General features: G+C 40.1%; 1 protein-coding gene and 1 long non-coding RNA gene across 2 annotated transcripts in view; one reads left to right on the plus strand and one right to left on the minus strand.

Moving 5' to 3' along the window:
• Window positions 1–617: 617 nt before the first annotated feature.
• Window positions 618–8,326, minus strand: LOC134299933 (uncharacterized). Its single transcript, XR_010007176.1, has 2 exons — window positions 7,692–8,326; window positions 618–792 (listed from the first exon to the last, which is right to left on the minus strand). It is a non-coding gene; the product is annotated as an uncharacterized LOC134299933 (long non-coding RNA).
• A 181-nt stretch (window positions 8,327–8,507) lies between these two features.
• asic2 (acid sensing ion channel subunit 2) overlaps window positions 8,508–27,130 on the plus strand; it is a 553,450-nt gene continuing 534,827 nt past the window's right edge. The window contains exon 1 of the mRNA XM_016994592.2: window positions 8,508–9,242. Within this exon, the coding sequence (XP_016850081.1) occupies window positions 8,661–9,242 (582 nt within the window). The 5' untranslated portion in view covers window positions 8,508–8,660. The remainder of the gene's footprint in view (window positions 9,243–27,130) is intronic.

A 27,130-nucleotide genomic window follows, 5' to 3' on the forward strand; every position in this document is an offset into this window, starting at 1 on the left:
GTCCTGTGAGTCCTCAACGAGTGAGTCTAGTGCCCATTATGTTCCATCTCTGTATATTGTCCAGGATGATGGGATTAGATAATACATAATTGGGAAAAGGGCATGGCAATCAGGGAGAACAGTGGTATAGCTTCCCCAAATTGTGAGATGCCTGGGTGATTGTGAGTCCTTTGTCCATGTGGCTGGCACAAAAGAAGGTTTGCCCAATTCAGGGTCCGGTAATTCCTTGCTCAGCCAGTTCCATTGATCCTGGAGATGCTGGTTGTTTGGGTCCAATGTTGAAGTGATGACCCAGAGGACACAGGAGTTAATCTGGGTCACCGTGTGTCAGAGAAAGGTTACCAAGGTGGCTTCATACTCCAAAGAGTTACATATAAAAGTATAAAACACAAAAAGATTAAACAGACACACATAAGGGTCCCGGTACTGTTTGGCCCGTGAAAATGTGGGCTATCAGTGGATACCAGGGCCTTCAGGGATGCTGGAAATGGGGAAAGAGGAATGGGATGGATTTCATTCAGGGCTAGAGTGGCTCCATGGTAGCCCAGGGAGGCAGTTTGGAACAAAGAAAGAGACAGGAAGAAGGAGACAAAATAAACGACATAGACACAAACATGTGCGTTAATAAAAGTGTCCGTTTATTAAAGGGGATATTTTGCATTTGATAAAGGGGGTCTGGAGACAATGTATCCTCAGGTGTTGGTAGCTGCTGTAGATCTTCCCTGGTTCCTCGGCTCCCAAATCTCTGAGGCCTGGGGCTCCCTGTTAGCAATTTGAATTTCCCGCCAAGGTCTGAAATTAAGATTTAATTCATAATTTTCTGGGCCGGGGGGGGGGGGGGGGGTGTCTTTCTAAGACATCAAGTCTTTTTCACTTGCCAATACAATGGGTCTTTGAGTTTTATTTCCTGTGGATTCCAAAATCAATGGATGCTCAAGTCCCTTTACATACAGTGGCATAGTAAAATGAGGTCCCTTATATAAAATAACAGCATCAAGGATTGCTTTAAGGATTTAAAAAATATATTTTCAAGCCATGGATGATTGAATTCATGGATACAGAGGGCAAACTCTGTATTCATGGCAGCAGCATGTAATGTGAGCCATGTTTTCCAGAGGTTTAAATGAGGGGTTGGACCCAGTTTTGAAATGTGGTGTGATAAAAGCCACAGTAAAGACAACAATCATCTCTAATGTGGCACCTTAAAGTCTTAGATGAGGGTGAGAGAGAGCCAGAGTGATTTTGTGATAAAGAGTACTGAATGGGGCTTGGAAAGTTCCATCATTTAGTTCCCACTGAGCCATGAAATCTATTGTCTGACCTTAGGCCTGATCTGTTCATTATACTGCCTTTCATCAAGTAAAAAGCCAAGTCAGCTCACAACATGGATTAAAACATAATGGAGCTAAAACAAGCATAATAGCAAAGAACAGCATAGAAGTAATTAAATAAACTGTCCTAATAAAAACAACATTGGTGTTAAACAGTTCAAAAACATTTAAAATAATGAGGACAGAAGTACGGTACCCTCTTCATTAAAAGACACCCCACAGCAACAAGTTTATAATTCTAAATCCTGTCTGAATAGAAATATAAGGAGCTATAGTATTTTGAGTAGTCTACCTCGGAAGGCTGTTATGAAGGTGAAGAGGAGGAAAATTATATTTGTGTCCTCGTGCTCCTTGGAGGAAGGATGTAAGTATAATGAATTAACACCTTAGTTTTGACATAAGCTTTTGTAGACAACAGTATTCTTTATCAGAGGCAAGGACTTTGGTCCTTCAGAGCACATGCCAAAATTAATCTGTCAGTCCTTAAGAAGATATAATATCTTTTTATTTGCTGTGACACAACTATCACTTATAATATCAGAGCAAGTGCAGAAGATCCCAAGTTCACTGCTCAGTAGCCACGTCTGGATAGCATATTGGAGCTCTACAAAGTCTTTGGCCTTCTCTGCCAAAGATTCCTGGTGCCTCACTAAACTACAAATCCCATAGCATCAAGTCATGGCAGTTAAAATGGTATCAAACTGCACTGATTCTACAGTGTAGATCAGTAGTTCCCAACCTTTTCTCTGACCAGGGACCACTGGTTTGGGTCCCTGGTTTGGGACCCGCCTACCTTTGTGACCGCATCTCCCCCTATGTACCCACTCGTTCTCTTCGTTCATCCGGTAGGGCCCTTCTATCGCTCCCGCCACCATCCCAGGCTCGGTTGGCGGGGACGAGGGAGCGGGCCTTTTCTATTGTTGCTCCCCGGATCTGGAATTCCCTTCCGGAGGAGATCCGGCAAGCACCCACTCTGGCTTCCTTCAAAAAGCTGCTTAAAACCTGGCTCTTCCGCTGCGCCTTTGGATAACCAAGCCCATAGCTAAAGTAGTTGCACAGGCCATCTCTTTGACTTGAAACACTGCACCTTATTCCTCTGCCCAAAGCATCTGAGAATATCACATTGCACTTTAGTTCTAGTGGCCCCTCCAGGCCATCCTCTCCTCCATCCCAGTGTTTTTTTTTTGTTTTTTTCTTCTTCTGTGATTCATATGTTATTTGAGTGATTATACTGCTTCTGTTTATCTGACTGTCTTAGTCAATTGTTATGTGGTTTTGTTTTGTTTTGGGGTTTTTTCTGTATTTTTATAGCGTTTTATAGTGTTTTCGGTGTTTTATTGTACAATGTTTTATGCTGATTTTATATTGGAAACCACCCTGAGTCCCTTTTGGGAGAGAGGGTGGTATACAAATAAACTTTTACTTACTTACTTATTTACTTGACCAGTGACCATTCCCCAACATTAGTACCAAAAAGGTAGCAAATCAGTTTTTGGTCAACTTTAGATTTGGTTTGGTTCTTGGGGTGCTAATTCAGAAAATTGCATTAGATAGACCACATCAGCTCTAGATTCTGATACAGAATATATGCTATCCAGCAGTCGCCCACGGAAAACCATATTTAATAGAGCTGATGTGGTCTATCCAATGCAATTTTCTGAATCAGCACCCCAAATAACTCCAGGAACAGGCCTAAACATGAAGACACCAAGGCATCCCTGCTTCCAGGCATCACATGGAATTGCTCCGCTCAGGGGGAGGGAGGGAGAGGAGAAGCAGCAGTGAGGAGGCTTGTTGTTTCACCTTTCATGGGTAGTGAGCCTTTCCCCTCCTGACATCCCTGGTGCCTCGACACTATAAGAGGGTTTCACAAGACCAGTCGCTCTCATTATGGTGTAGTAATGTTGAGGCCATGGACCATATTTTAGCTCTTGAAGACCACTGGTGGTCCAAAGATCACAGGTTGGGAACCAATGGTGTAGATGCACTCTAAAGTTGAACTTGAACCATTCTAGAGAATAAATGGTAGGTGGAATCTCTTATGTTCTCTTGACATATAGGCAATTAGTTTTTCAGTTTTTCAAAGGGATGCTGTTAGATGTAAAGGGTTTAGAAGTTAGAAGCATGAAAATAGTGACTTGATTAAGCTAGTGTGGCTTCAATACTAGATTTTAAAAATACAACTTTCAGAAAATTACGTTTAAAATTTTGATATAACTTTATTTTGAGATTAATCCACATGTTCTCAGTGGCTGCCAGCCTGCAGTGCCACTGGGATGTTATCATAGGCTAAATTTTCCTTACACCCAGGAAATGCACCTGCCAATTTTCTGCTCCAGAGAGCACATGACAACTGGGCAGTTCACCTCTCACATACACCCTGCACTTGTTATTTATTCTTGTTTTAATGCTCCTTGAGAACCACTGACCGGTAGTGATTCGACTATATGTCTCTGGATAATACGGTTTGAATCCCTGCTTGGCCATGGGAAACCACTGGGTGACCTGGGGCCCAGTAACACTCTCTCATAATCCTCAGAGAACTGCAAGGCAAAACCATGTCTAAACAAAATGTTGCCAGGAAATCTCCGTGATGTTTGCCTAGGTTCACCATAAATCAGAAAAAAACTTGAAGGTTTTAAGGAGAGACAATTCTGCCTTTCTCTTAGACCTAAAAGGCTGCATGCAATCCAAAGTCCATACTAGGCCAACTTCGCTGGGTAGGCTGTAGTGTTTTGAGAAGCAGGCCTTAGAAATTACTTTGCACGTGCCTGGAGCAATCAATTCTGTTTCTGAAAATAAATTCTTTTCTTCCTTCTTATGTCACTAGTCCTAGTAAAATCCCATACTGGCTACTGTTCCTGTTGAGTCCTGGTTCTGGTTATGACTCCCTACTTTCTCTTATGCCACTTATTCCAAGATTAGACTTTTCCTCTAAGTGAGGAGTAGTAGTCATACCATACAGAGCCTTCTATGGCTCTCAATATATTGTCAACTGGGCACAAATTCAGTCTATGATTTCCAAGATGGATACTGTGACTTTCCCTCCCTCCTCCCATTTCATAACTCTGCTTTCCACATTGTTGACTTAAGTCTCAGGTGAATAAAATGGAAGAGATAAAGAGAGAGAGATTTGCTGGATGGTTTCTAGATTGCGGGTGGTTTCATAGTTGCACCTTATTCACCAAAGCTAGATATTGTTGTCTTTCTTTTCTAGTTCTGCTGGATCTTCCCACTGCTTTCCCCATCTCTCTCTTTTCTTTTCTTTTTTACCAGGGGAGGGGACATTAAAAACGACAGAAAAAATGAATTGATTTCACAAGGTATCTATTTTGCAGTCCCACCTAACCCTAACTTGGCCATAGTGGCGTTTCAGATATTTCTTTGTGCAGGATTGATCATATCACTTGGTAGAGAAAGGTTGCCCCTTCAGCAGCACGTTTTGCATTATGTGTCAGGGCAGCAAATTATTAGTTATGAGTGAAGGGATAATGGGATTTTCTGCCTCCTGTGATAAAATAGTATGGCTGGCTTTCAGTACTGTGCATTTTGACTTTTCTCTCTGTGTTAGGGATGGTGGTATGGTAAAACAAGGAATTACTGCTATATGTGAGAGGCAGAAAAACATCTCTTGGGCCCTATCTTTGGATCTTTAAAAACACATCAAAGTTTATAGCCATTCTTTAGCTTTTGCCTCTGAGATTTCTTCCTTAATATTCTTAGATAATTTATTGCTGAATGTTGTACTCAACCCTGAGGGGTCAAAGAAGTAGAAGAACAGGGGTTTGCTAGATATTACTGGACTGTTTTGCTCATCGTCTGTGATCCTTTGCCATAGGAAATAGGTTTGATCGCAATTGTAGTGCAACAACATTTGAAGGCCTAACCTTGTTTTAAAGGATTGGGCAGACATCAGACTTCTCAGATCACTTTTATTTTTATTACAGCCTCAAAATTCACCAACCAAGGCCAGGTTCAGAATTAATAGAATTAAATAATTTTTAGTCCAGGAAAATTGTTTTTAACATCAGAGGTCAGTAGTCTTTTACACAGAAATCTGATCCTAGATAGACTCTCCTAAGGTTTCTTCATTTCAGTGGTATGATTCAGTGGGGATTAAAGTTATGTTGTTGTTTCTGATATTAAATAGGTGGTGTAATCAAAAGTGAAATCACCTAGAGATCCACCAGTGGATCTTGATCTGTCTTCAGCCCACCTTAAAGTAACCCCCCCCCCCTTTTTGCTGTGAGCATCATAACTCCATTTGAAGGCAACCCCTCACACACATACCACATTTGCTATTTTTTTTAAAAAAAGAAAGATCCTATTCTATATTTATTTACTTGGAATTAAGTCCATTATTTTAATAAAATTCAAGTGAACATTCCCAGGATTAGTTTGTAAGCCTTGTGACATCTCTGTATGCCCAGCCATGCATGCAGTACATAAACTGCTCAGTGTGTGCACGTGTAATGCAGAATCTGCAAAAATAAAAGTATTTCTGTAAGTAGCTACCAGATGGGCTGATATACGTAAATTCAAAGAGATGAAAATAAAATTGTAAAAAACGGCCCTTCCAGACAAGCCCTTTAACCTGGATTATATGAGTCCCCACTGCCAGATAATCTGGGATAAACAGAAAACCTGGGATCAGATCCTGGGATATAGGCCCTGTCTCGAAGGGCCTATAATCTCATAAATATGTGTGTGGCGATTACCGCAGCCACTAATACTACTGCTGTTAAAAGAATGTACAGTAGAACTGTTTTTGCTGGAATTCCTTTTTCTGTGCAACTGTTAAAAGCTCAGGAGCCCCGTCTCTCTTTTTTTGTGCAAACTGGAGGCAAACTGGAGGCAAGGCTTAGCGGGAAAGAGCTGCAGTTAATTCATCCAAATAACAGCATAAATTATTTTTTTTAAGTAACCTTGGTACTTCATCTCATATTTTTTGAGAGAGGCAGTGCGGTATAGCAAATAAAACATTGATCTGGACCTGTTTCAAATTCCCACTAGCTACCATCTCACTGGGCCAGTTCTTGTCCCTCAGCCTAAAATCCACCTCACAGAGTTAATGTGAGGATCAAATATGATAGTGAAGGAGATCCAAGCATCCTGCCTTTGGCCCTTTAGACAAACAGGGTCATATACATTTTGTAGGTAAATGGTAAAAACAGGTTCATACAAATTTTTGTAGGTAAAATTCATAATAACATGAACAGGAAAAAAAATCAAAGTAGTAAATTGCATGCTGAATGAACCCTAGCTCCTGCATATATGCATGAATATTTCATATATTCTATATTATGAGCAATATATTAAGAGCCTGATATTATGTACTGTGACAACCCATTTATTTCAATAAGTGAGGCTGAAGTAAATGTTTAATTCAAATCAAGTGAACTTGTTTGGTAAATGGCAAAAACAGGTTCATGCAAATTTTTTTAGGTGAAATTCATAATAACAGAAACAGGAAAAAACCAAAGTAGTAAAATGCAGGCAGAAGAAACACTAACTTCTGCATATATGCATGAATATTCCATATATTCTATATCATGAGCAATATATTAAGGGCCTAGTATTATGTACTTTGATATCTCATTTATTTCAGTTAGTGAGGGTGAAGTAAATGCTTAATTCAAATCAAATGAACTTGCAGCACAGCCTCATGCATACTGAGAAGCAGACCTTAGTTCAATAGGATTTGTCATCTAGTTGTGCACCAAACATAACAGCCTCACAGTGCAATCTTATATATACATATATGCATGGAAATGAGTCCTCTGGCTAAACTGGGACTTGTTTTCAATAAAATGTGTATAAAATTACCATCTTAAAATTATTATTTTTGGCTGAATCTTTCCTTGAGTGTGTTTGCAATATAACGTATGTATATTGCAGTGAAATTCAAAGTAGACATTAATGAGCATTCTCTATCAGTGTTGACAAGCTCAAATGAATTTTGTTAGAGAAAGAGAGAGATGTATTTTACCCACGCTTCCTCATGCACGCACACACACACACATACACACACACACACAAGTGCTGGCACACAACCGCTAACATCCACTAGTCTGTTTTGAGACAACAAAAATGTGTTGCCAATTGTCAATATACAGGTGTGATTACTGCCATTACTTACTAAATTCCAGGAAGCTGTTTTACTTTATTTCTTAGTAGAAATCAAAATAAATTTGCTTTGCATTGTGACATACCCTGATGTTGATTTCTTCCTTCTCTTTTTTCTCAGATCCAGCAGCCTGGATTTTAAATGAGCAAGAATTGAATTGTGAAGGTTTCCTGTGAAGCAGATAGTATCCTGTTAAGACACATAGCAAACATTAAAGGTTAAAAAAGGCAAACCTAGTTGTTGTCGACAAGTGCAATTTCGTTTGTGCATTTTCCAGTGAATCCTTCCAGGCGAACATCATCGGAGTTCAGCTCTCACTGTTTCTACCATTGTTGCAACAATTGCTCAGCCTGCGAATGTCAAATCTTTTCCAGATGCTTTGGTATAGTGCTGTGGCCTGGTCCTATTAAACCCTTTGTCCTGTGAGTTTTGTCCTCTTCCTCCTCGGCTTTGTTTCAGATGAACTCCCAGGCTCTTCACTGTTTGGTTTTGGATAGGGATTCATCCTGAGAGGAGAGAGCAGAGAAAGACGCTGAAATCCAACAGCCTGGAAAATAATGTGCAGGGAGTTGGCAGGGGCAAGGGGGGATTCGTCTTGCTGCTTCATCAACAGCCTCACTCCATTCTGCAGTCTGCTGGCTCAGAGACAGACAGGAACATCCTTAAACACAAAATGTTAGATGATATTTTGCAAGCTTTGACTTAGTTAGCTGATGTGTTGCAAGCAGCTTAGCATATCCCCCCATATGCACACACATTGGTAATCTCATCACTACCCTGTGTGTGTGTGTGTGTGTGCGTGTGTCGAGAGAGAGAGAGAGAGAGAGAGAGAGAGAGAGAGAGAGAGAGAGAGAGAGAGGGAGAAGGAAAGGGGCGGGTGTTCTTACCATTGGCCAATCCTTTCCTTCCCACCCACATCTCTTCCACATCACCTTGGTGTCTCCCTAAATAAAACCAGCCCTCCTTATCGCAGCGAGGAAATCAAGCTGTAGAGTTGCAATGGATTTTAAATAAACATTTTATCCCCCATCGTCCCTGCTAGCCTGCCGGGGAGCACATAGGAGGTACCTGACCCATTGCTATCCAAAGACACATACAGCTGCCTTTCCTGCTTACTCTCTCTATTGCCTCTTTCACCCCATGTGTAAGAGCTGGAGCATGCAAGAGGCTGGCTGCAGACAGAGGAGGAAAGTGACACCTTTATGACCAATCCTTTCTCCATGGATTTGAAGGAGAGCATCAGCGAAGGCAGTCTGGGGAGCCTCCAGCCCTCTAGCCTCCAGATCTTTGCCAACACCTCAACCCTACATGGAATCCGCCACATCTTTGTCTATGGACCTATGACTGTCCGGCGGGCCTTATGGGCTCTGGTGTTTGTGGCTTCTCTAGGAATCCTCCTGGTGGAGAGTTCTGAGCGGGTGGTCTACTATTTTTCCTACCAACATGTCACCAAGGTGGATGAGGTCGTTGCTAACAACTTGGTCTTTCCTGCTGTCACCATTTGCAATCTGAACGGTTTCCGCTTCTCCCGCCTCACAACCAATGATCTGTACCATGCGGGTGACCTTTTGGCCTTGCTGGATGTCAACCTTCAGATCCTTCATCCCCATCTTGCTGACCCAGCAGTCCTGGCCATTCTCCAAGAGAAAACCAACTTTCAGCATCACCGAGCCAAAGTCTTTAGCATGAGTGAGTTCCTGGGACGTGTGGGCCATGACATGAAGGAGATGTTGTTGTACTGCAAGTTTCGAGGCCAAGAGTGCAGCCACAAGAACTTCACAACTGTGAGTGCAAGCAAGAGCTTGGTTTTTTTTTCTTGTTATCTCAATATGGTGGTGGGACAATGGAGATAATTCAAAATGTGGCAATTGATTTTCTTTGTGGCAGGCTGGATGTAGTTGGTGCCCTGACTGAAGCATGTTTACTTGATGTAGTTGTGGCAGGAGGGTTCCATATGTAATGTCAACACAAGCTAAGGGAGTATGGCCTGCTACATCTAAAGTTTCTACTTACTGTCATGGCTGGCTGTCCTATTTCCCAGAAGTGAGACAAAAGGCAATGAGTATTGTATTCTGACTTTCTAGAGGAAAAAAGGGATCTGTACCTAAAAGCAAAGTGATGTTGAAATTGTGTGATGTTTTTGTCTGATATGATTAAAGTTAATATAGTTGCCTTATATGGAGTAATCCTATTGGTCCATCTATACCAAAAGTTATCCAAGGGCTTATGTAGAATGAGCACAGGCTCTGTGTGGCCCTCCACGGTTGTTGGATAGGAACCTCTGTCATTGCTCACCATTGGCTATGCTGAATGGATTTGATCCCAAGAATATCTGGAGGGGCATACATTCCCCAGTTGTGATATATCAGCTTTTTCCAGCCTTCCTGCAGGAGATACTTTAAGTGGAGAAAGTGGATCGAACCAAAGATTTTTTTTTGTGGTAGAAATGTGCTTTTGTCCTGAATTAGAGCAGAAAAAAGATCTGTGGTTGATGGGCAACAGAATTCAAAATGTGGTAAAGAAGATTGTTCTCATCTTAGTGGTTCCATCTAATCTTCATTCATTTTCTGTGACAGTTGAGTAGGGGACAGTAGAATTTCCATCTCTTTTCATGGTTAATTCTTTTAAACAGGTTTTCCCCTAATAGCTGCAGCATCAAGTGCTGACTTGCATCCATGTGGGAACGAGCTATAACATATACTGTACAGTCTTTGTATTCCTATCAGGCACAGTGTTCTTCAGTGGAGACTCTTCACACATTCTCCTGTCAAGCCATTGAGGCAAGTGTTGAACATGAATGCACACGTGAAGCAACCTTTTAGCTCTTTTTATACCTTTAACAGCAACTAGAAACACAGAAGTTTTCTAGGCATGTGATTATGATATAAATTGCTTCATATCTTTCTATCCAATTCCTTTAAAGATTCAGGTACAGGGCCAGAAAAATAAGTTGATAACTTCCGGGAACAGAAATGGATAGGAATTTGAGAGTCTACAGCAGGCATGGGCAAACTTTGGCTCTCCAGGTGTTTTGGATTTCAATTTCCAGAAATCCCAGCCAGCTTACCGACTGTTAGGAATTGTGGAAGTTGAAACTCAAAACACCTGGAGGGCCGAAGTTTGCCCATGCGTGGTCTACAGTGTGGTGCCCTGGATTTCTCTGCACAACAAACTCTGTAAAGAGAAAGTGAGGCATTCCTGATATTATAGAATTGCAGTTCCCACTGTTCCTTACCATGATCAGTGTTGAATAAGGCTCATGGGGATGGCTGTGCAACAACACCTGGAAGACCATGCTTCCTTCTCCTGCTTAGGATGACCAATTTCTTTCTCTCTAGATTTGCTCATGTGCTGTTAGTTGCAGCCTGACATGGAGAATTTAAGCAAGTTTTCCTGGCCTGGTGGGGATGTTGTTGAAATAAATTTAATCTGCTTCCTTCCATATTTCAAACTGCTATAAAACCACAGAAGCAGGACCAGAGCATAAATAATAAATCTGTGCCCAGGAATGTCATCCCCTCCAGCATTTCACAACTGGGACATGTGACACTAAGCAACATCAAAGTGTGGTCAAGATGGCAAAAGTTCTTAATGAGGATAGACTGTCACAGTTTGTCTTCGCCTGAGCCTTCTAAGAAAGTCAACATTCTTCACTCTCCTCTCCTTTCTGCTGAGTAAATTAAGTGCAAACTACTTTTGGACTTTAAACTCAGTTTACAGCAATTGAATTGAGTAGAAAGTGGAAAAGTGAGATGACAGAACCTGGGACATTTTCAAAGCAGCTGAAAAAGGGACATGGCAGAGGATTATCTGGGACGGTCCCTGTCAAATTGGTACTGTTGGGAGTATGCGGTGTTGCCTTCTTTCACTTGGAAGCAGAATGAATGGATCGCATAGTAAGAAGTTAGGCCTTTCCTATAGTTTAGTGGTTCTCAACCTAGATGTTTTGGCCTTCAACTCCCAGAAATCCTAACAGCTGGTAAACTGGCTGGGATTTCTGGGAGTTGTAGGCCAAAACACCTGGGGATCCACAGATTGAGAACCACTACTGTAGTCCAAGGGCAGTCAAGGTGTGACCTTTAGACTGCATTCGTCCAATGCTGCTTGCTGTTCCCTATACACTGCTATGTATAAATAAATCTCCCCCTTTGATTTTTTTTCACTTTTTAGACTAGAAAAAGGATCCCATTATCCCAGTTCTAAAAACATGAAACTGGCATAGTCACCCCCGATTTTCATGTATACCTGGCCTGATATGGACTATATTGGGGTGAAAAAAATGGCCCCCGGATGATTTGAAATTGTCCATCCTCTCATCACATAACTTATGAACATGTATGTTATACAGAAGGTACTAACTTGGGCTGTTTTAAATACAGGTGGCACTTTTTTAAAATCTGGAATTCAGAAATTTGAAATACTTGAAAATCCTTAATTGTTCACATAGGTGACTGATAGTGACACTTGCTTTCTGATGGTTAAAATATATATACACACACACACACTTTGTTTCATACAAAAATCATTAAAATTACATTCAAGTCATGTTTATAAAGTGTGTATGAAACATAAATTAATTTCATGTTTATACTTGGATTCCACCAAGAAATCTCATTATGTATAATAATAATAATAATAATAATAATAATAATAATAATAATAATACTTTATTTGTATTCCGCCTTATGTCCCCTAGGGGACTCAGGGCGAATTCCAACAAACTAAAAAACACAGAGGCAAACATTCAATGCCTCAAGACAAGCATAAACATGAATACACTAACGACCCACCCAGTCCCAAAGCAAACTAACATCAAGCAACTAATTATAACATAAGACTTACAATTACACATACAGTTAAACAGTAAAATTATAATTTTATGTATATGCAAATCTGAAATCCAAAAAAAATTTCAACAATCCTAAACACTTGGATCTGGATAAGGGATACTGTAACAACAATAATTCACAATTATTTGAACACTTAGAAATCCTCAAAGTATACATTATAATCCATACTTCAATTCTGTACATTAGGTCAGCTTTATTATTTCTATATTACAGACCACAGAACTGAACGAAAGTGAATGCTTTGCTTACAGTGTACTAAGCCCAAATGTTTTGAGGTTTGAAGAAGAGGCCAATCTCTTTTCATAGCTGGAGCCAATTGTTTACAATCTTTCAGACCACCTTCTGCTTTCATTTACACCACTCCCCCTGCATCTCATATGAAATAAGTTGCTTTACTTTATTGCACAGAGCCATTTTTCAGGATGCCTAGTGAGCTCACTCATAGATATTAGGTTGAACAGGAGAATTCTTGATTTTTACTCAGTCTTTAGCCACTATGCTACACCAGCTGTTTGGTATCACTGATGTGGTGATTATATCTGTGTGTGTGTTATTGTTATAGACACAGCGTATTACACTTCTCTGATGCTTGAAGATGCTAAACTGCTGTCTAGACAGATGTCTTCGATGTCTGATATGAGCAAACTCTGTTAAGATTAAAAATTTACTATTGATTGACTGGTGCATCTGTTCTGTGTGATCCTTACTGGAGAAAGCCTATCTCAATAATACTCCGAGAAATTTCTGAGTTCTTACGTTTGATCTAGAAGCAGGGGTCATGGCTTATTTATGTGCACCATTTCACCTACCTTTAAGAAAATACCTGCATAAACTTCACATGTTTTTTATAATTTCTGTCTAAAAGGTTTTTTTTAAAGTAGTCTAGTATGGAGGTACTGTATTTGAGAACAGGTGAGCAGGATTGTGAAAAAATACTGTGCACAGCATTTTTGTTTAACTAGCTCTTTTTGGAGTGGGATAGTTAGAGGAACGTGGGTGGGTGTTAGGACAAATAATTGTTTGCCTCTGATAAACAAAAACACCATTAGACAAGATGTTTTAAAACAGGGTTCGGGAATGTGAGACACTCTTTATTCCCAAGGGCCAAGAATTATCTCTACATGTATAATATATATGTGCATATATGCACATAAATGCAAAATTTATGATAATTTGTATCCTTTGAGATTAAAATATTTTAAAGTACCTAGCAATGCCCCAGATATTATACTCTTTTAGTATGCCTACTCACATCACACTCTGTTCAAAATCTCTAACTCAGCTTTTAATCTCTATAATCATGCATTGCAAAGCATGGGGAATGTCCGCATTCACAATGATTTTGAATATGACAAGGTGTTAAAATATGGGTATTAAAAGTATGCAAACTCAGTTCAGCTGAAATTAAACAGAGCCTTTGAAAGGTATGTGAATATCCCCTTGGGATATTGGACAAGCAGGTGCCAACAGAGATATAAACACAGACATAAACGTACATACACACAGAACCTTGTGCACAACAGAGTACAATTTTATTAGTTACTGTAATAACCCCTTCCTTCTTCAGTATAGCCTTGGTTCTTAAAAATCAAAAGCACAAATAGATAGAGCTAAATATAGGTGGTTAAAAATAATGATTTAGATCACCACGAAGAATGACTAGTTTAAATCAGATTTCCATTAGGCCTCCAACTTTCTAACATGTGTTTCCAGAACCAACATGCTTACTAATTGGTGCTGTAACATATGGGCAGGATAGAGTGCTATTGCTTTAGATTCAACACAATGCCAAAATCCAGTGTTTGTGAGAAGGATTGTTTTGAAATGATATGCTAAATAGGTCCTGAGCAACCATATCAATGGGCAGGAGCTGGGCATTGGTGAGATGGATATGAAAAAATGGATATGGTGAGTGCTCTGCTTTTCAATGCTGTACATTTATTCACTTTGTCTTGTGAGACCACCTGGTTTTTAGATTTTTAGAACAAGAGCAAATAATTGAAACAGAAATTGTATTCGCCCTTCTACACAAATGCACTCTGCACCCAGTCCATTTTTAGCGGAGATTGGGAGGGGTAGCGTTTCCTCCTGTAACCTATAAATCTCTGCCAGGAAATGCTCCCACTGAGACAGTGTGATTGTATTTACAAAGAGCTGCAGTGAAACTGGTTAGGAGAGGCACTTATATGCATGGCCCTTTTTGATCGTTTATGACTACTAATACCACCCACCGTTGCTTTCTGTGCAAACTGGAGTTAATGTGCTGCAAAGTGAAAACAAAAACAGATGGGAAGCAGCCTTAATAAGCTGTCTCAATAGGACTCAGCTAATCAGAGAGAGGCTGTTCCATAAGAATCATGGATCAGATTGAGCTCTATTGAGTCCAGCCTTGTGTTTCCAAAGTGGTTAGAGCAATGCACCTAGGTACTTGAAAACAGGGGCATAAGATCGGTGAATTTCCCTCTATTCTACCTCCCTGGCCTCTAGAGTCATTTGTCAGGAATTACATGGTTTCCAATATGAAAGTTCTACTTAGAAATAATGATATACATCAAGCTTGATAACCTATTTAAGTCTTTAAGCCAAATTTCAATTCAGGGGGCTTCATTCTATGAGAGGACCCAGGGTGAATGACCAACATCAGATCTTACTAATTTGCTCCAGTTTGCAAATGAGAGTTACTTGACAGTCTTTAAAAATAGCTTGCATTTCCAGGGTTTCCAGTGAGACTCCTGCTCCATGCAAAGCATTTCAGGACTAAATGTAGTTTGTTGTAACCAAAGCCCAGCCAGCAATGAGAGAAGAGGGCAGAAGGAGAGCCAAGGCAGGATGAAGAGCCTTCACCAGTTAAATTAGGCCAGTGGGTTGGAATCTTCCAATAATAATAATAATAATAATAATAATAATAATAATAATAATAATAATAATAATAATAATAACAACAACAACAACTTTATTTTTATTCCCCCTCCCCACCATAGTAGTCAATATATAGCATAAAATATTAAAAGCAGAAGAGTAAAACAAGGATCTGGGCCAAAGTGCAAAGTATATCAAATAGGAGAGGAAGTTTCTCAATAAAGTGCAAAATAGTAGTGGCAGAAAAGACCTGTAGTTGGATGGGCAGATAGTTCAACCTAATAGTTAATCGTCGAAGGCCTTTTTGAAGAGCCAGGTTTTTAGGCTCTTCCGGAAGGAGAGGAGGGTAGGGGCCTGCCTGATCTCCTTGGGGAATGAGTTCCAAAGTCAGGGGGCCACGACGGAGAAGGCCCTCTCTCTCGTCCCCACCGACTGTGACTGCGAAGGTGGTGGAAGTGAGAGGAGGGCCTCCCCCGACGAGCGAAGAGAACGTGTGGGTTCATAGAGGGAGATGCGGTCTCTAAGGTAGGTGGGTCCCAAACCATTTAGGGCTTTGTAGGTAATAACCTGCACCTTGAGTTGGGTCCGGAAAGTAAACGGCAGCCAGTGGAGCTCCTTAAACAGAGGCGTAGAATGTGCCCTGTAATTCGCTCCGGTTAGAAACCTGGCTGCCGAACGTTGTACTAATTGTAGTTTCCGGGCCGTCATCAAAGGCAGCCCCACGTAGAGCGCATTGCAATAATCCAGTCTAGAGGTAACTAAGGCATGGACCACCATGGTCAGATCAGATCCTATCTTGATATACACTAATATTAATCCCAGTCCTTTGCCTAGTTGGGTTTATGTAGTCAAAAAACCCCACAACACTACCCACACAGAAGAAATCCCAAGGTTTGTAGAAGTTTTATGTTGTTGTGCACATTCAAGTTGTTTCAACATATGGCAACCCTATGGCTGGATTTTCTTGGTAAGTTTTGTTTGCCTTCTTCCCAGGCCTGAGAGTGTGCAACTTGCTTAAAATCACCCAGTAGGTTTCCATAATTCTGTTCTCCAGAGACTTAGACCTAATGTACACTGATCATTTAATGCTGTTCAAAACTTGCTTCGAATTACAGCAGCTAGACAACAAATTCCCATGAATGTGCAGGAAAGAAAACCCTTAATGCTGATCAGTGCTCTGTGGTTTGTGTACTCACAATCCGGGCCTAAAACTGGTTCCAGGATTGCCCATGTAATCATCTGAACAGCAAAACCACTTTTTTTTCAATACCAGTTTGAAACTGTTTGAAAATTTGAAAGGAACCAGTGTAGTGCTCAAACCACTGCACCATGCTGGCTACCCCTCAGAATTTGTAGGGAGTAGGGACCTTCAGGGAAGTCTCATTTCTCTTCCCACGAGGACAAATCACATCCAGTTTCCAGCTGCTTGGCTGTTGCAAGGGAAAGGAATGGAAAAGCAGATGGGTGGGGGAGTGGAAGAGCACACCTCCCTAGCCATTGCACATTTTGTGGCAGTGGCAGTGAAATTTACATATTGGTTATGCCTTCTATGAAGATTAACTGCTCATTTAACAAGTAGAGAAAAGCCATCAAATGTTGGAAACTTCCTTTAAAAATACTTATGCAAATTCCAAGTTAGACTGAAAACTGTTACCACTGCTTTATAGTTACATTTAAAACCAGCAGTTTGCTTTTTAATTTCATTACTTTGAAAAAAATGAACACAGCTTTCAAGGGCGCAGCATAAACCAGCACTGGAACCATCCCTCCTTCGCCATTTAGTAGAAGTATGTGATCAAATTTTTGCAGTTATGCCCTGGGTTATCCTCTCATGATGTTACAGTTATAATATGACGTATAACGTATAAATATCATAGAATTAATGCAGTTTGGCACTACTTTAAATGCTAAGGTTCCATGCTATGGAATCATGGGATTTGTAGTTTGATGAGGCACCAGCACTCTTTGATTGAAAAGGTTAAAATTATAAAACTACAGCTCCAATGATTCCATAGCATTGAGCCATGGTAAAGTGGTGTCAAACTGCATTAACTCTGCAGTGTAGATGCACTCTTAATTATACTTGCATTATTAGAAAAAGGAATTACTAATAGTTTGTTATTTGCAGCTGCTAAGTTCCATCCTCTTCTCCCACTATTTCAGAAGACAATCCTAGTGTCCTGCTACCAATCCAGTTTCCCTTCATTTAATACATTTATAGCACATCAATCTTCATTAGAGGAGACAATACAGGCGGAATAAAAACTGCCAAACATACAGTAATAGAAGTATAAAGAAAAAAAACAATTCAAATCAATTGAAAGCAATCAGAGCAGCTGTATTCAACTGTTCAAAAAAGATAGAAGTCCAGGAAGAAAATGTTTTTATAGGCAGAAAGCTAACACCTCTTTGCTTAATTAGGCCTATAATGGCATTAGTATAGGTCCTAAGCAAGCTTCCTGAGAGAGGGCCTTATGAAGGCAGGGCCACCACTAAGAACTCTTTATGTATTATCTCTAATTCTGTGTCTTAATAGTTGAGACTAAAGATGTGAAACCCAGAAAGAAACCAGAACATTTGGGAGAAAAGGTTTTTCCTCTCTAAAGCCTTACCTTTCTGAAAATATGTGGTGGTGATGATGATGGTGATGGGTTGTTTTCTTTTAGAGTGAAGAATAAATTGTTTAAGACCAAGTGTTTATATGTTCTGCCTCCTACACATTATTTCTAAAAACTATGTAGCACGTAGACTTTTACGTACGGTTATCACTGCTAAGCAATCTGTAAACTGAAGCAAGACCAAAAATGTTCCTCATAATTCAAGTGTTCTTTATAGTTAGGACCTTTTGGCTTCGTTTGTGCGAAGAAATAAAACTTGAAACTGTAAAATCAATGTGTGACTATATCCTGAATATATTGGACTTTTAACATACCAAACATGATACATTTATGCCGAAACAAGTTATACATAACACATTTTATGGTCTTAAAGTAACAAAGTGACATAAAGGGAACTAATATTGCATATTTTCCAAAAATGTCAACAACAAAAGAATATCTTTCTGCATGGTCTCACAATTTCTGGAAATGTTATATCTCTGGATGAGAGATACAAACAGAAACAGAATCACTGTTAATGTTGTCAGCAAATGAATTATCCCCCTTTCTCAATTCCATTGTAGAATCTGTAGATCAGGAATGAAAATTGTGCATGTGACCCTTCTTGGCTCCAGTGCAGCCCCTGGGACCTCTGGGATCCCTTGAGTCCCCTAAAGACCATGGCATCCCTACCAAAAATTCCAGCTATATTTTGTGGGCAAAATAATTGTAAAAGGTTAAACAAAAATGCGGGGCTGTTATGGGCTATTTTGGAGGGTTGCGTGCCCCAAAACAGCAAGACCCCAAACCTAAATGATCTCAAATGACACATCTACTTTCCCCCAGAATGATGACCAGGACAACATCCTGCAGCCTTCTGGAGCAAGAAATCAGGAGACATAATTCTCTTGCCTCTAGAGTATGTCTAGCCTTGCTCTAAATGTTGCTCTTAATCCAGTCAATGCATCTTTTGGTACTTCTGTCTTTTTAGATTATGCATGTCTGTTTACCTAAGCATAAGAGTGCTTTATGTAGTAATTATACAATGCATATAGTACTTTACAAGAGTCTCATAGGGAGTAGGAAAGGAGGTCTCTGCTCCAGAAGCCTACAGTTTTGGCAGTGATAGTTGGAGAGGTGAGTATAAGACAAAAGAGAGGTGAGAGTGACGAAAATGGTCCAATTATAAGACACTTCTGGATGTCATAAAAAACCAGATGGTTTAATTTGTTTGCTGGGATAATGGAAAAGTGGTGTGTGTGCAGGTCAGCACCACTCTTAGGCAAAGTGAGCGATTTGCCTCTGGCAGCAGAAGTTGAGAATCCTCTGTCTTCAGCTTAGTGTAGGGTGCTTTCACTTATCAAAACTGAAGTTAGTTTTTGATGTTACATGGTCGGCTTTTGTACATAATTAGACCACGGAGGTGGATTTTTCCACCTTTTTTGCCTCCCATAAGGAAATACCCAGGGCCTGAGTGGGTGTTGTGTGCTTTTAGTTTTTACTTTTCCACTTACACTCAAATTTTTCTACCTTTTTGGAACTGTGTAGAGCTTTAAATTGTTTATTGTGTTGTCGAAGACTTTCTTGGCTGGAATCACTGGGTTGCTGTGAGTTTTCCAGGCTGTATGGCCATGTTCCAGAAGTATTCTTTCCTGATATTTTGCCTGCATCTATGGCAGACATCCTCAGAGGTTGTTAGGTCTGTTGGAAGTAAGAGGGATGGCTTAGGCATCACTCCTCCCCCTGCTTTTGGCAGAGGGTTTAGTCGTTCTGTAGAATCAATGAGTTTGCGGACAGTTAAACAGCCCTTCTGCACCTGTTAATAATTCTCACACGTCTACAGCATTTTTGCTCTAAGGGCAGAGGACCAGGGAATGCTTAAAAAAACCCTAACAACCCAAAAATCAGATTCATAGGGATCAGTGGCAGATAGAGCAGAGATCTTTTTGTGTGTGTGTCAGGAGCGACCTGAGAAACTGCAAGTTGCTTCTGGTGTGAGATGTTGCCCAGGGGACACCTGGATGTTTTTGATGTTTTACCATCCTTGTGGGAGGCTTCTCTCATGCCCCCAGATGGAGATGGAGCTGACAGGGGGAGCTCATCAGCACTCTCTCCAGGTTGGATTCGAACAGCAATGTTCAGGTCAGCAACCCAACCTTCAAGTCAGAAATCTGCCAGCACAAGGGTTTAACTCATTGCACCATTGGGGGGCTCCTTAATGGAGACCTACGGATGCCTGATTCCCTGTAAATAGGTAGAGATGTTGTGGCTCACTGTTTGTCAGGCTCCTCCTCATGGGGAATGATATAAAGTGGGTTGCAGAGCAAATCACTTACAGTGTTGTTTAAGAGAATTCATGTGATAATTGGCTATAGCAGACATGCCCTAAGTGGCTATTAACTAATGGCCAATGCTGATGGAGTATTTGTGCCATTCCCATGAATAAGAAATGCATTTTGTGACTGTCAAAACAATGACAATGAATTGCAATTGAATAAACACAAGGGTAAGTTGCCATTCTCCTCAGCAGTCACAATCTGTTTTCTTAAAATTTTACACAGAGGCAGGGCCAGGAAAACTATAAAGAGCACATTGCACCTGCATAAACAATGTTTGAAATAGAAGAAATGATGCCCTGTTGTGCTCTTGAAACAGGACTTGAGTAGGAGAACTGGCATCTATATAGGTTTCAGTGAAGTCACTGAGAGCACAGGGGTGCTGTGACTTCTTAAAATCCTGCTATTCTCATATAAATCTTAGGGAAAACTAAATACTCCAGTCTTAACATACATATCATGGACTAAGCCTCAGTGAATACAGCATGGCTTACTTTTGACAAAACATGCAGTGGATTGTGCTGTCACACTGGGGATAAAGGGAGCACTAATGCATTTTTAAATGTAAGCTGTATTTGAAAATGATTCCATTTTAATGTAAATACTTGTTGTTGAAAGAATATATGCAGGGCTTGGAAATTTAGAGTTTTTTGGGGGCTAGCAGATCCCAGAACCATTCAGCTAGCATGATTATTGATCATATTGCCTGCGGAATTTAGGGAGCTATAGTAAAAAGAACTTTACTTTTTAGGGTGCTTTTTCTTTCAACTAAAAAGAGTGGAATGGAAAATAGTGAATGGTGCATAACAATTAGCTATTATGTTGCTAAGCACAATTATTCATAATTTTTATCTGAGTAAACTTAATTAAAACATCACTGCCTGGGATGTGCAGTTTTAAATTTATGCTGTTGCCTGTATTGAGAGCTAAAGAGCCACAATGCCATTTTGATAAAACTCAATAATCGTTAAAATCACAGTGCAACCTGAGTTGAAATATAGGAGAATTTCCCTTGTTTATTGTTGGAGAATGAAGTTTAAAATGATAGGGGTGTGGCAGGAGTTTTAAATAGTGTTACAGATTTATGGGTGTTAGGCAAGAAAGTCAGAAAAATGCATGAATGATTGTCAAAGTCACTGATTGTGCTGAGTTTCTTTGCCCATTGTTAGTTAAGTTACAGGTGATATGTTGGAATGGGAATAAACCAACCAGTTACCGCTCAGTATAGGACCATGTTGAGTAATAATGTTTTCAATAATATTTCTAGCAAGAATGTGTCTGTGCAGTTGATGAACTGCAACACCCAGCAGCCCTAATAAGCATAGACAAAGGTGAGAATGCTAGGAGCTGCTTTCCAATTGTATTAGGAGATGGACACAGTTCCACTTTATTTTAAAAGGAAACAAGAGGGCAGGATTGCAGTTTTGAAGAAAATTGAAAAGCAAACCAACATAGCTGAGTGTTGAGCTCTAGAGGAATCCTACAATGTGGGCTGTGTCCTTAGTGGTTTTATGTAAAGCAGTTAATTTTTGCTATTTATAGAAGCTATTCCTCTACCTGTTCTCTGTGTATATTTGTTTAAAAGGCTAAGATGGAAATGTTACAATAACAATATGTTTCTGGTGACTATCTTCCAGTGGAAAGCAATCCCTAGGAACTTTTCACCACTTTAAGAACTGGGAGGAAGAAGAATGTAGGAGTGCCCCCCCCCCAAATCCCTTGATGCTCATTATTCCAAATGCATATGGAAGTGAAGATGAATTTACTTCTCTACTTATTATATTATGTCTCTCATAAGCTTTTCCTTTGCCAACATCATCCTTTCACAACCTAGTAATTGAATTTACTTATTGAATTTAGGTCACATAAAGTTGCAGTTGGGTGGTAGTGGTAATCTTTTGTCAGCTACATCCTAGTTTTCTTCTTCCTTTTTCCTATCCCCTCTATATTATTCCTTGCCCACTATGGATTTGGGGAAGGACAGACCAATTTTTCCAGAGACCTGACCTTGCAGAGATCTTTGGGGCTTTATGAAATTATGTCAAGGGCCACATGAGGCTCTGAGGTTGCTGGTTGTATTTCACTTGCCATTCATGATGACACTCAAGGCAGCATCCACAGAGATCTAGACACTGTCCAAAGCTAGACATTTTGAGCTTCAGCAAGGTTGCTGCATTGCATGCTTTCAAGTCATGAATATATTTCCTCCACAATTTCAGTTGAGCAGAGGCTTGGAGCTATTGTTCTTAGTGGTAGTGTGTGCCTTCAAGTCATTATGGTGACCATAAGACAAATCTATCACAAGGTTCTCTATGAGACGTCTAAACACATGACACTAGAATCACCTTGGATTCTGGCGATTCTGCCAGTGCCTGTTGGGGAGCATGGGGAACCTGTCATCCCATGCCCTGCGTTGCCCGACTTACTGGTAAGTCCATTCCATGAGGGGAAGTGTCTGCCTCCTGGTTTCCCCCCGTTGATCTAAGGAAACACGAGAAGCCTCCTATGTTGCCACCCTAGCAGCATGCTCTGCTTCACCTTCCCTTTCACCATGCAAGCCCACCAGAAGTTGCAGTGCGTCATGGGATGGGAGCTGGCTGGCTCCATAGTGAAAGGGAGATGAACCGACGCATGCTGCCAATTACACCCTCATCTGATGAGGTCATTTGTGATATTTGTTCTGAGGCTAAGAGAGTGGAACTTGCCCAAGGTCACCCAGTGATTTTTTTTACAGTTGATCAGCGATTCAAACCTGGTCTCCAGAATTGTAGTCAAATACTCAAACCACTGCACCTCTATTATGGTTCTCAGGCACATACTTTATAGAGCTTTTGGTCTTCTATGTAGCTCAAGCAGAGACTGGAGGTAACTGGTTACAAATAAGTAATATTTAATTCTTCTTCTGATACTATTTTTTATTATTAAATAGTACAGAATCCAAAATGCACATTGCAGTGCTATTTTTCTTCTCCCAAGTGAGGTATGAGTTCTTTCCTGTTTTGAAAAGGTATCTCCTTGGCCTAAAATGGCCTTCCCATTAAATGCATTAAAATTGCCTCAGTGCTCCTAGAAGATGTTGGAGTCATTTGCTGTCACAACATTTGCTTTTTTGTGTGTGGCAAATGCAACAGTGGGTGGAATACTCCAAGGTCTCTTTGGGCGCCAATGTGGCCCTTGAACCCGTACATTTTCTCAGCACTCTGCCATATGGTGACTCAAATGAAAATAAAACGTCCTTCTCCATTTGCAGCAACAAAGTAATGATAAGGACCCATGTGTGTTGTGGCTACAAGCCACTTTGTTAGCAGAGTACATTGAGCTTCTTAGAAAGCTTGTATACAGTGAGATCTGAAGATAAATTTGGCTGTTGTAACAGGTAATGGTCAAATTCAGGGTTTTATCTTATGTTGGAGGCTAATGAACTCAGAAAGCAAGTCTTAATCAATTTGTTTCTTGTAACTTAGGATTTGATATCTTCTGATCTAAAAGAGAGCCATGCTGGTTGTACAGCAAAATGCAACAAAATCCAAAATACATGTTGTGGTGATATCTTTATTAGTTCAACAAAAAGGTACAGAGTGTATGACACTAGCTTTCAGATATCTCTGGCAGACACAGAGATGTGACTGTAGTACCATCTCTTTTATTCCTTTGTATGATTTTACCTTCTTCTTTTCCCAAAGAAGAGGCCAAAGGGGTCCAGACAGTCTTCCCTGAGCCTAAAATGACATGCCCCTCAAATATAGCATGATAATTACAAGGCTGGGGCTTCTCTAAATAGTGGAGGAGGAGCAATGTAGCATGGTTGAAATTATGACTCCTGTTGCCACCTTATGTTTTGTTGTGGTTGTGAAGCAATGAGGAGAGTTCTCCCCACCCGCAGCCAGTGACTTGAAGTAGTCAGGGTTTTTTTTTTAAAAGCAGCTAAAAGTAACAGTATCAAAGTAAAGAATTACAGTAGAGTCTCACTTATCCAACATAAATGGGCCAGCAGAATGTTGGATAAGCAAATATGTTGGATAATAAGGAGGGATTAAGGAAAAGCCTATTAAACGTCAAATTAGGTTATGATTTTACAAATTAAGCACCAAAACATCATGTTATACAACAAATTTGACAGAAAAAGTAGTTCAATATGCAGTAATGCTATGTAGTAATTACTGTATGTATGAATTTAGCACCAAAATATCACGATGTATTGAAAACATTGACTACAAAAATGCATTGGATAATCCAGAACGTTGGATAAGTGAGACTCTACTGTACTTTTAAAACATTGAGCTGTAATGATAAGTAATGACTTTTGGATGATTTTGAAACTTAACAGTAATTAATTTATTTTAAAAGTAACACACCATGCTTTTTGAAACAGAAAATCCTTGGCAAAGCCCTTGTGAGCTATAGGATTCTGGTAGCTGTAGTTCAAATATTAATTTTTAAAGTTTTCTCAGAGGAATGAGCAAAAGACTCTCTATTGTCATTGCCATTAAGGATGACAGCAGGGCCCATCCAACTAATAAGCAATACCTGTTGAAATTCTACATAACCATTAACGGTATAAGAGCCCTCTCCAGTTTTCATATTGGTAAACCTAGCATGTATGCAAGCCCTGCCTACAGTATGCATATTATTGTCCATTGATTGCCTTACTTTTGGGAACTGGGAAGATCTGAAGGTGGTATCTACTCTTTTTTTTTTTGTGAATGTCAACATAAAGCCACCTTCACAGCTTTCACTATAACCACGAATGCCTGGATTTGGGGAGAAGTTAGATTTTTTTTTAAATGTGCCCATTTCCCTTCTCCACTCTTACAGTCCTGCATAGGTTTAAGGGCCCATTGCTTTTCTCAACAGGGAAAGGGCTAATGGAAGAGCTTGTATGCAATTCTGCTGTTGGCCTTTCTGACCTTGCAGGCTTCACAACACATACTTTGAATTTAAAATAAAACTATTGAATAATTGAGTTATGAGTAATTATCAGAATGTTATTCAATTAATACATTTTATTTATTCATGTATTTATTTATATACTAGCTTTGCACGGCCACGCGTTGCTGTGGCTTATGGGATTCATTTGTTGGCCAGGTGGAATAGCAGTGAATAGCCTTGCAGCCTCAAAGCCTGGTCATTTTCTGGAGTAGCACCCTCAGTCAAAGAGCCGGTTTGAAGCCTGACTACTTCCTTTGTAGGAAGTTTGGCCAGATTGAATTGCACTGAATAGTCTTGTAGCTTAAAAACCTGCCTGCTTTCTACATAGGGCATTCTTGCTAGGCCAGGTTGAATGGGACGGAGTAGCCTCATGGCTTCAAAGCCTGGGGATTTTTCACCTAGGGGAAATTCTGGTTGGCCAGGTTGAAAAGCACAGAATAGCCTTGCTGCTTGCAAGTCTGGCTGCTTCCTACCTTGTGGAATCTTTGGTTGGCCAGTATGAATAGCAATTAATAGTCTTGGTGTGGCAGGTATGAAAGCTGCAATTAGGCACCTTGATTAGCATTTAATGGCCTAGCAACTTCAAAGCCTGCTGCTTCCTGCCTGGGGGAATCCTGTGTTGGGAAGTGTTACTGACTCTGATTGTTTCCTTTCTGGAATTCCCAGTTTCCCTGCTTTCAGAGTGTTGCTCTTTATTTACTGTCCTGGTTTTAGAGATTATATTGTTCTGTATTATTATACCACAGTAATTATTTCATATTATATTTATAATCTTATATTATCTGCTTAGAAGTGGATTATATGAGGCCCCTTCTACACAGCTGTATAAAATCCACACTGAAGTGGATTATATGGCAGTGTGGACTCAAGATAATCCAGTTCAAAGCAGATAATGTAAGATTATAAATGGGTAATATAGCTGTGTGGAAGGACTTCGAGTTTACACTGCCATATAATCCAGTTCAAATAAGATAATCTGTATTTTATAGGCAGTGTGGACTCTGCCTGTGCCCTGGGCACCATTTTGGCTGAGGGAGTTGCTAGGATATGAAGGGGACGGGGCCTAAAGGCAGCGCGGGGGGGGGGGGGGGGGGGGCTAAAGGGAGCAGAGCCTACCTTTCTAATTGGCAGCAAGGGGGAGAAAGGCTCTTCCCCATCCTATGTAATTTGGACTATTTTTCTAGGTTTTTTGGAGTGAAAGACGTTTTGGATGACTATGTCTTTTGTGGCCAAATTTTGTGTAATTTGGTTCAGTGGTTTTGTTGTTTACTCCATAGTAAAACGAACATTACATTTTTATATATATAGAAGATGTATTTATTTTGACTTTCTGCCAGAAAAGATGTTTAGTGTGTTTACATTGAGTTGTATATGAAAAAAACAATAAACTAGGAGCTAAGAATTTGATTTTTTCAAGGACTACATGAGTTTGTGTAATTTGTTGGGGGGCTGCATTCTGGCAATGGGCAGATCTGAAGACAATAGCAAGTATGGCCAGAGATCCAAAGGGTAGCACCAAACCACCCCTTTTCTTCCTCCCTCCTGCCTTTCATACTCTTCCACCCTCCACAATGAACTGCCAACAGAGGGCAGATCACTGTTGCCAAAAGTTTAATTTAAGCACTTAGCAAAACATCCCTTTGAAATTCGATTGCATGAAATTTGGCTAAGTGCTTTATATGTCTTAGAGCAGACATTGTCTCTGAAGAGGTATTCCCCCCATGCTTGAGAGAATAGTGAATGGTTCTTTAAAAATATTTCTGCTTGGCTTTGTCAATTGTGACTAACAATAATTAAAAATATACATCTGAGTAAGAAACCTTTCTCAGTCAGTCAGTTTTTTTTAAAAAAATGATAAATATAACTAATCTTTCATAGAAGTTGCAAATTTGCAGTCCTGTTTAGTCATACTATCTCAGTTTAGCTTAGTATGAGTATATGAGTGGGACATTAGGGACATTAGATTCCTTGGAGAAAATGGCAGGGTTTTGGATAAGACCAATTTAGCATGGGTAGTGTTGATGGTGTGGTCAACATGTTTTCTGGGCATTATCTATGGCTCACATTTGCCAAAGTAGCCATGTGACTTGAACCTAATTTA

The sequence above is a fragment of the Anolis carolinensis genome, chromosome 6, assembly GCF_035594765.1.
Source record: "Anolis carolinensis isolate JA03-04 chromosome 6, rAnoCar3.1.pri, whole genome shotgun sequence".
Lineage (NCBI taxonomy): Eukaryota > Metazoa > Chordata > Lepidosauria > Squamata > Dactyloidae > Anolis > Anolis carolinensis.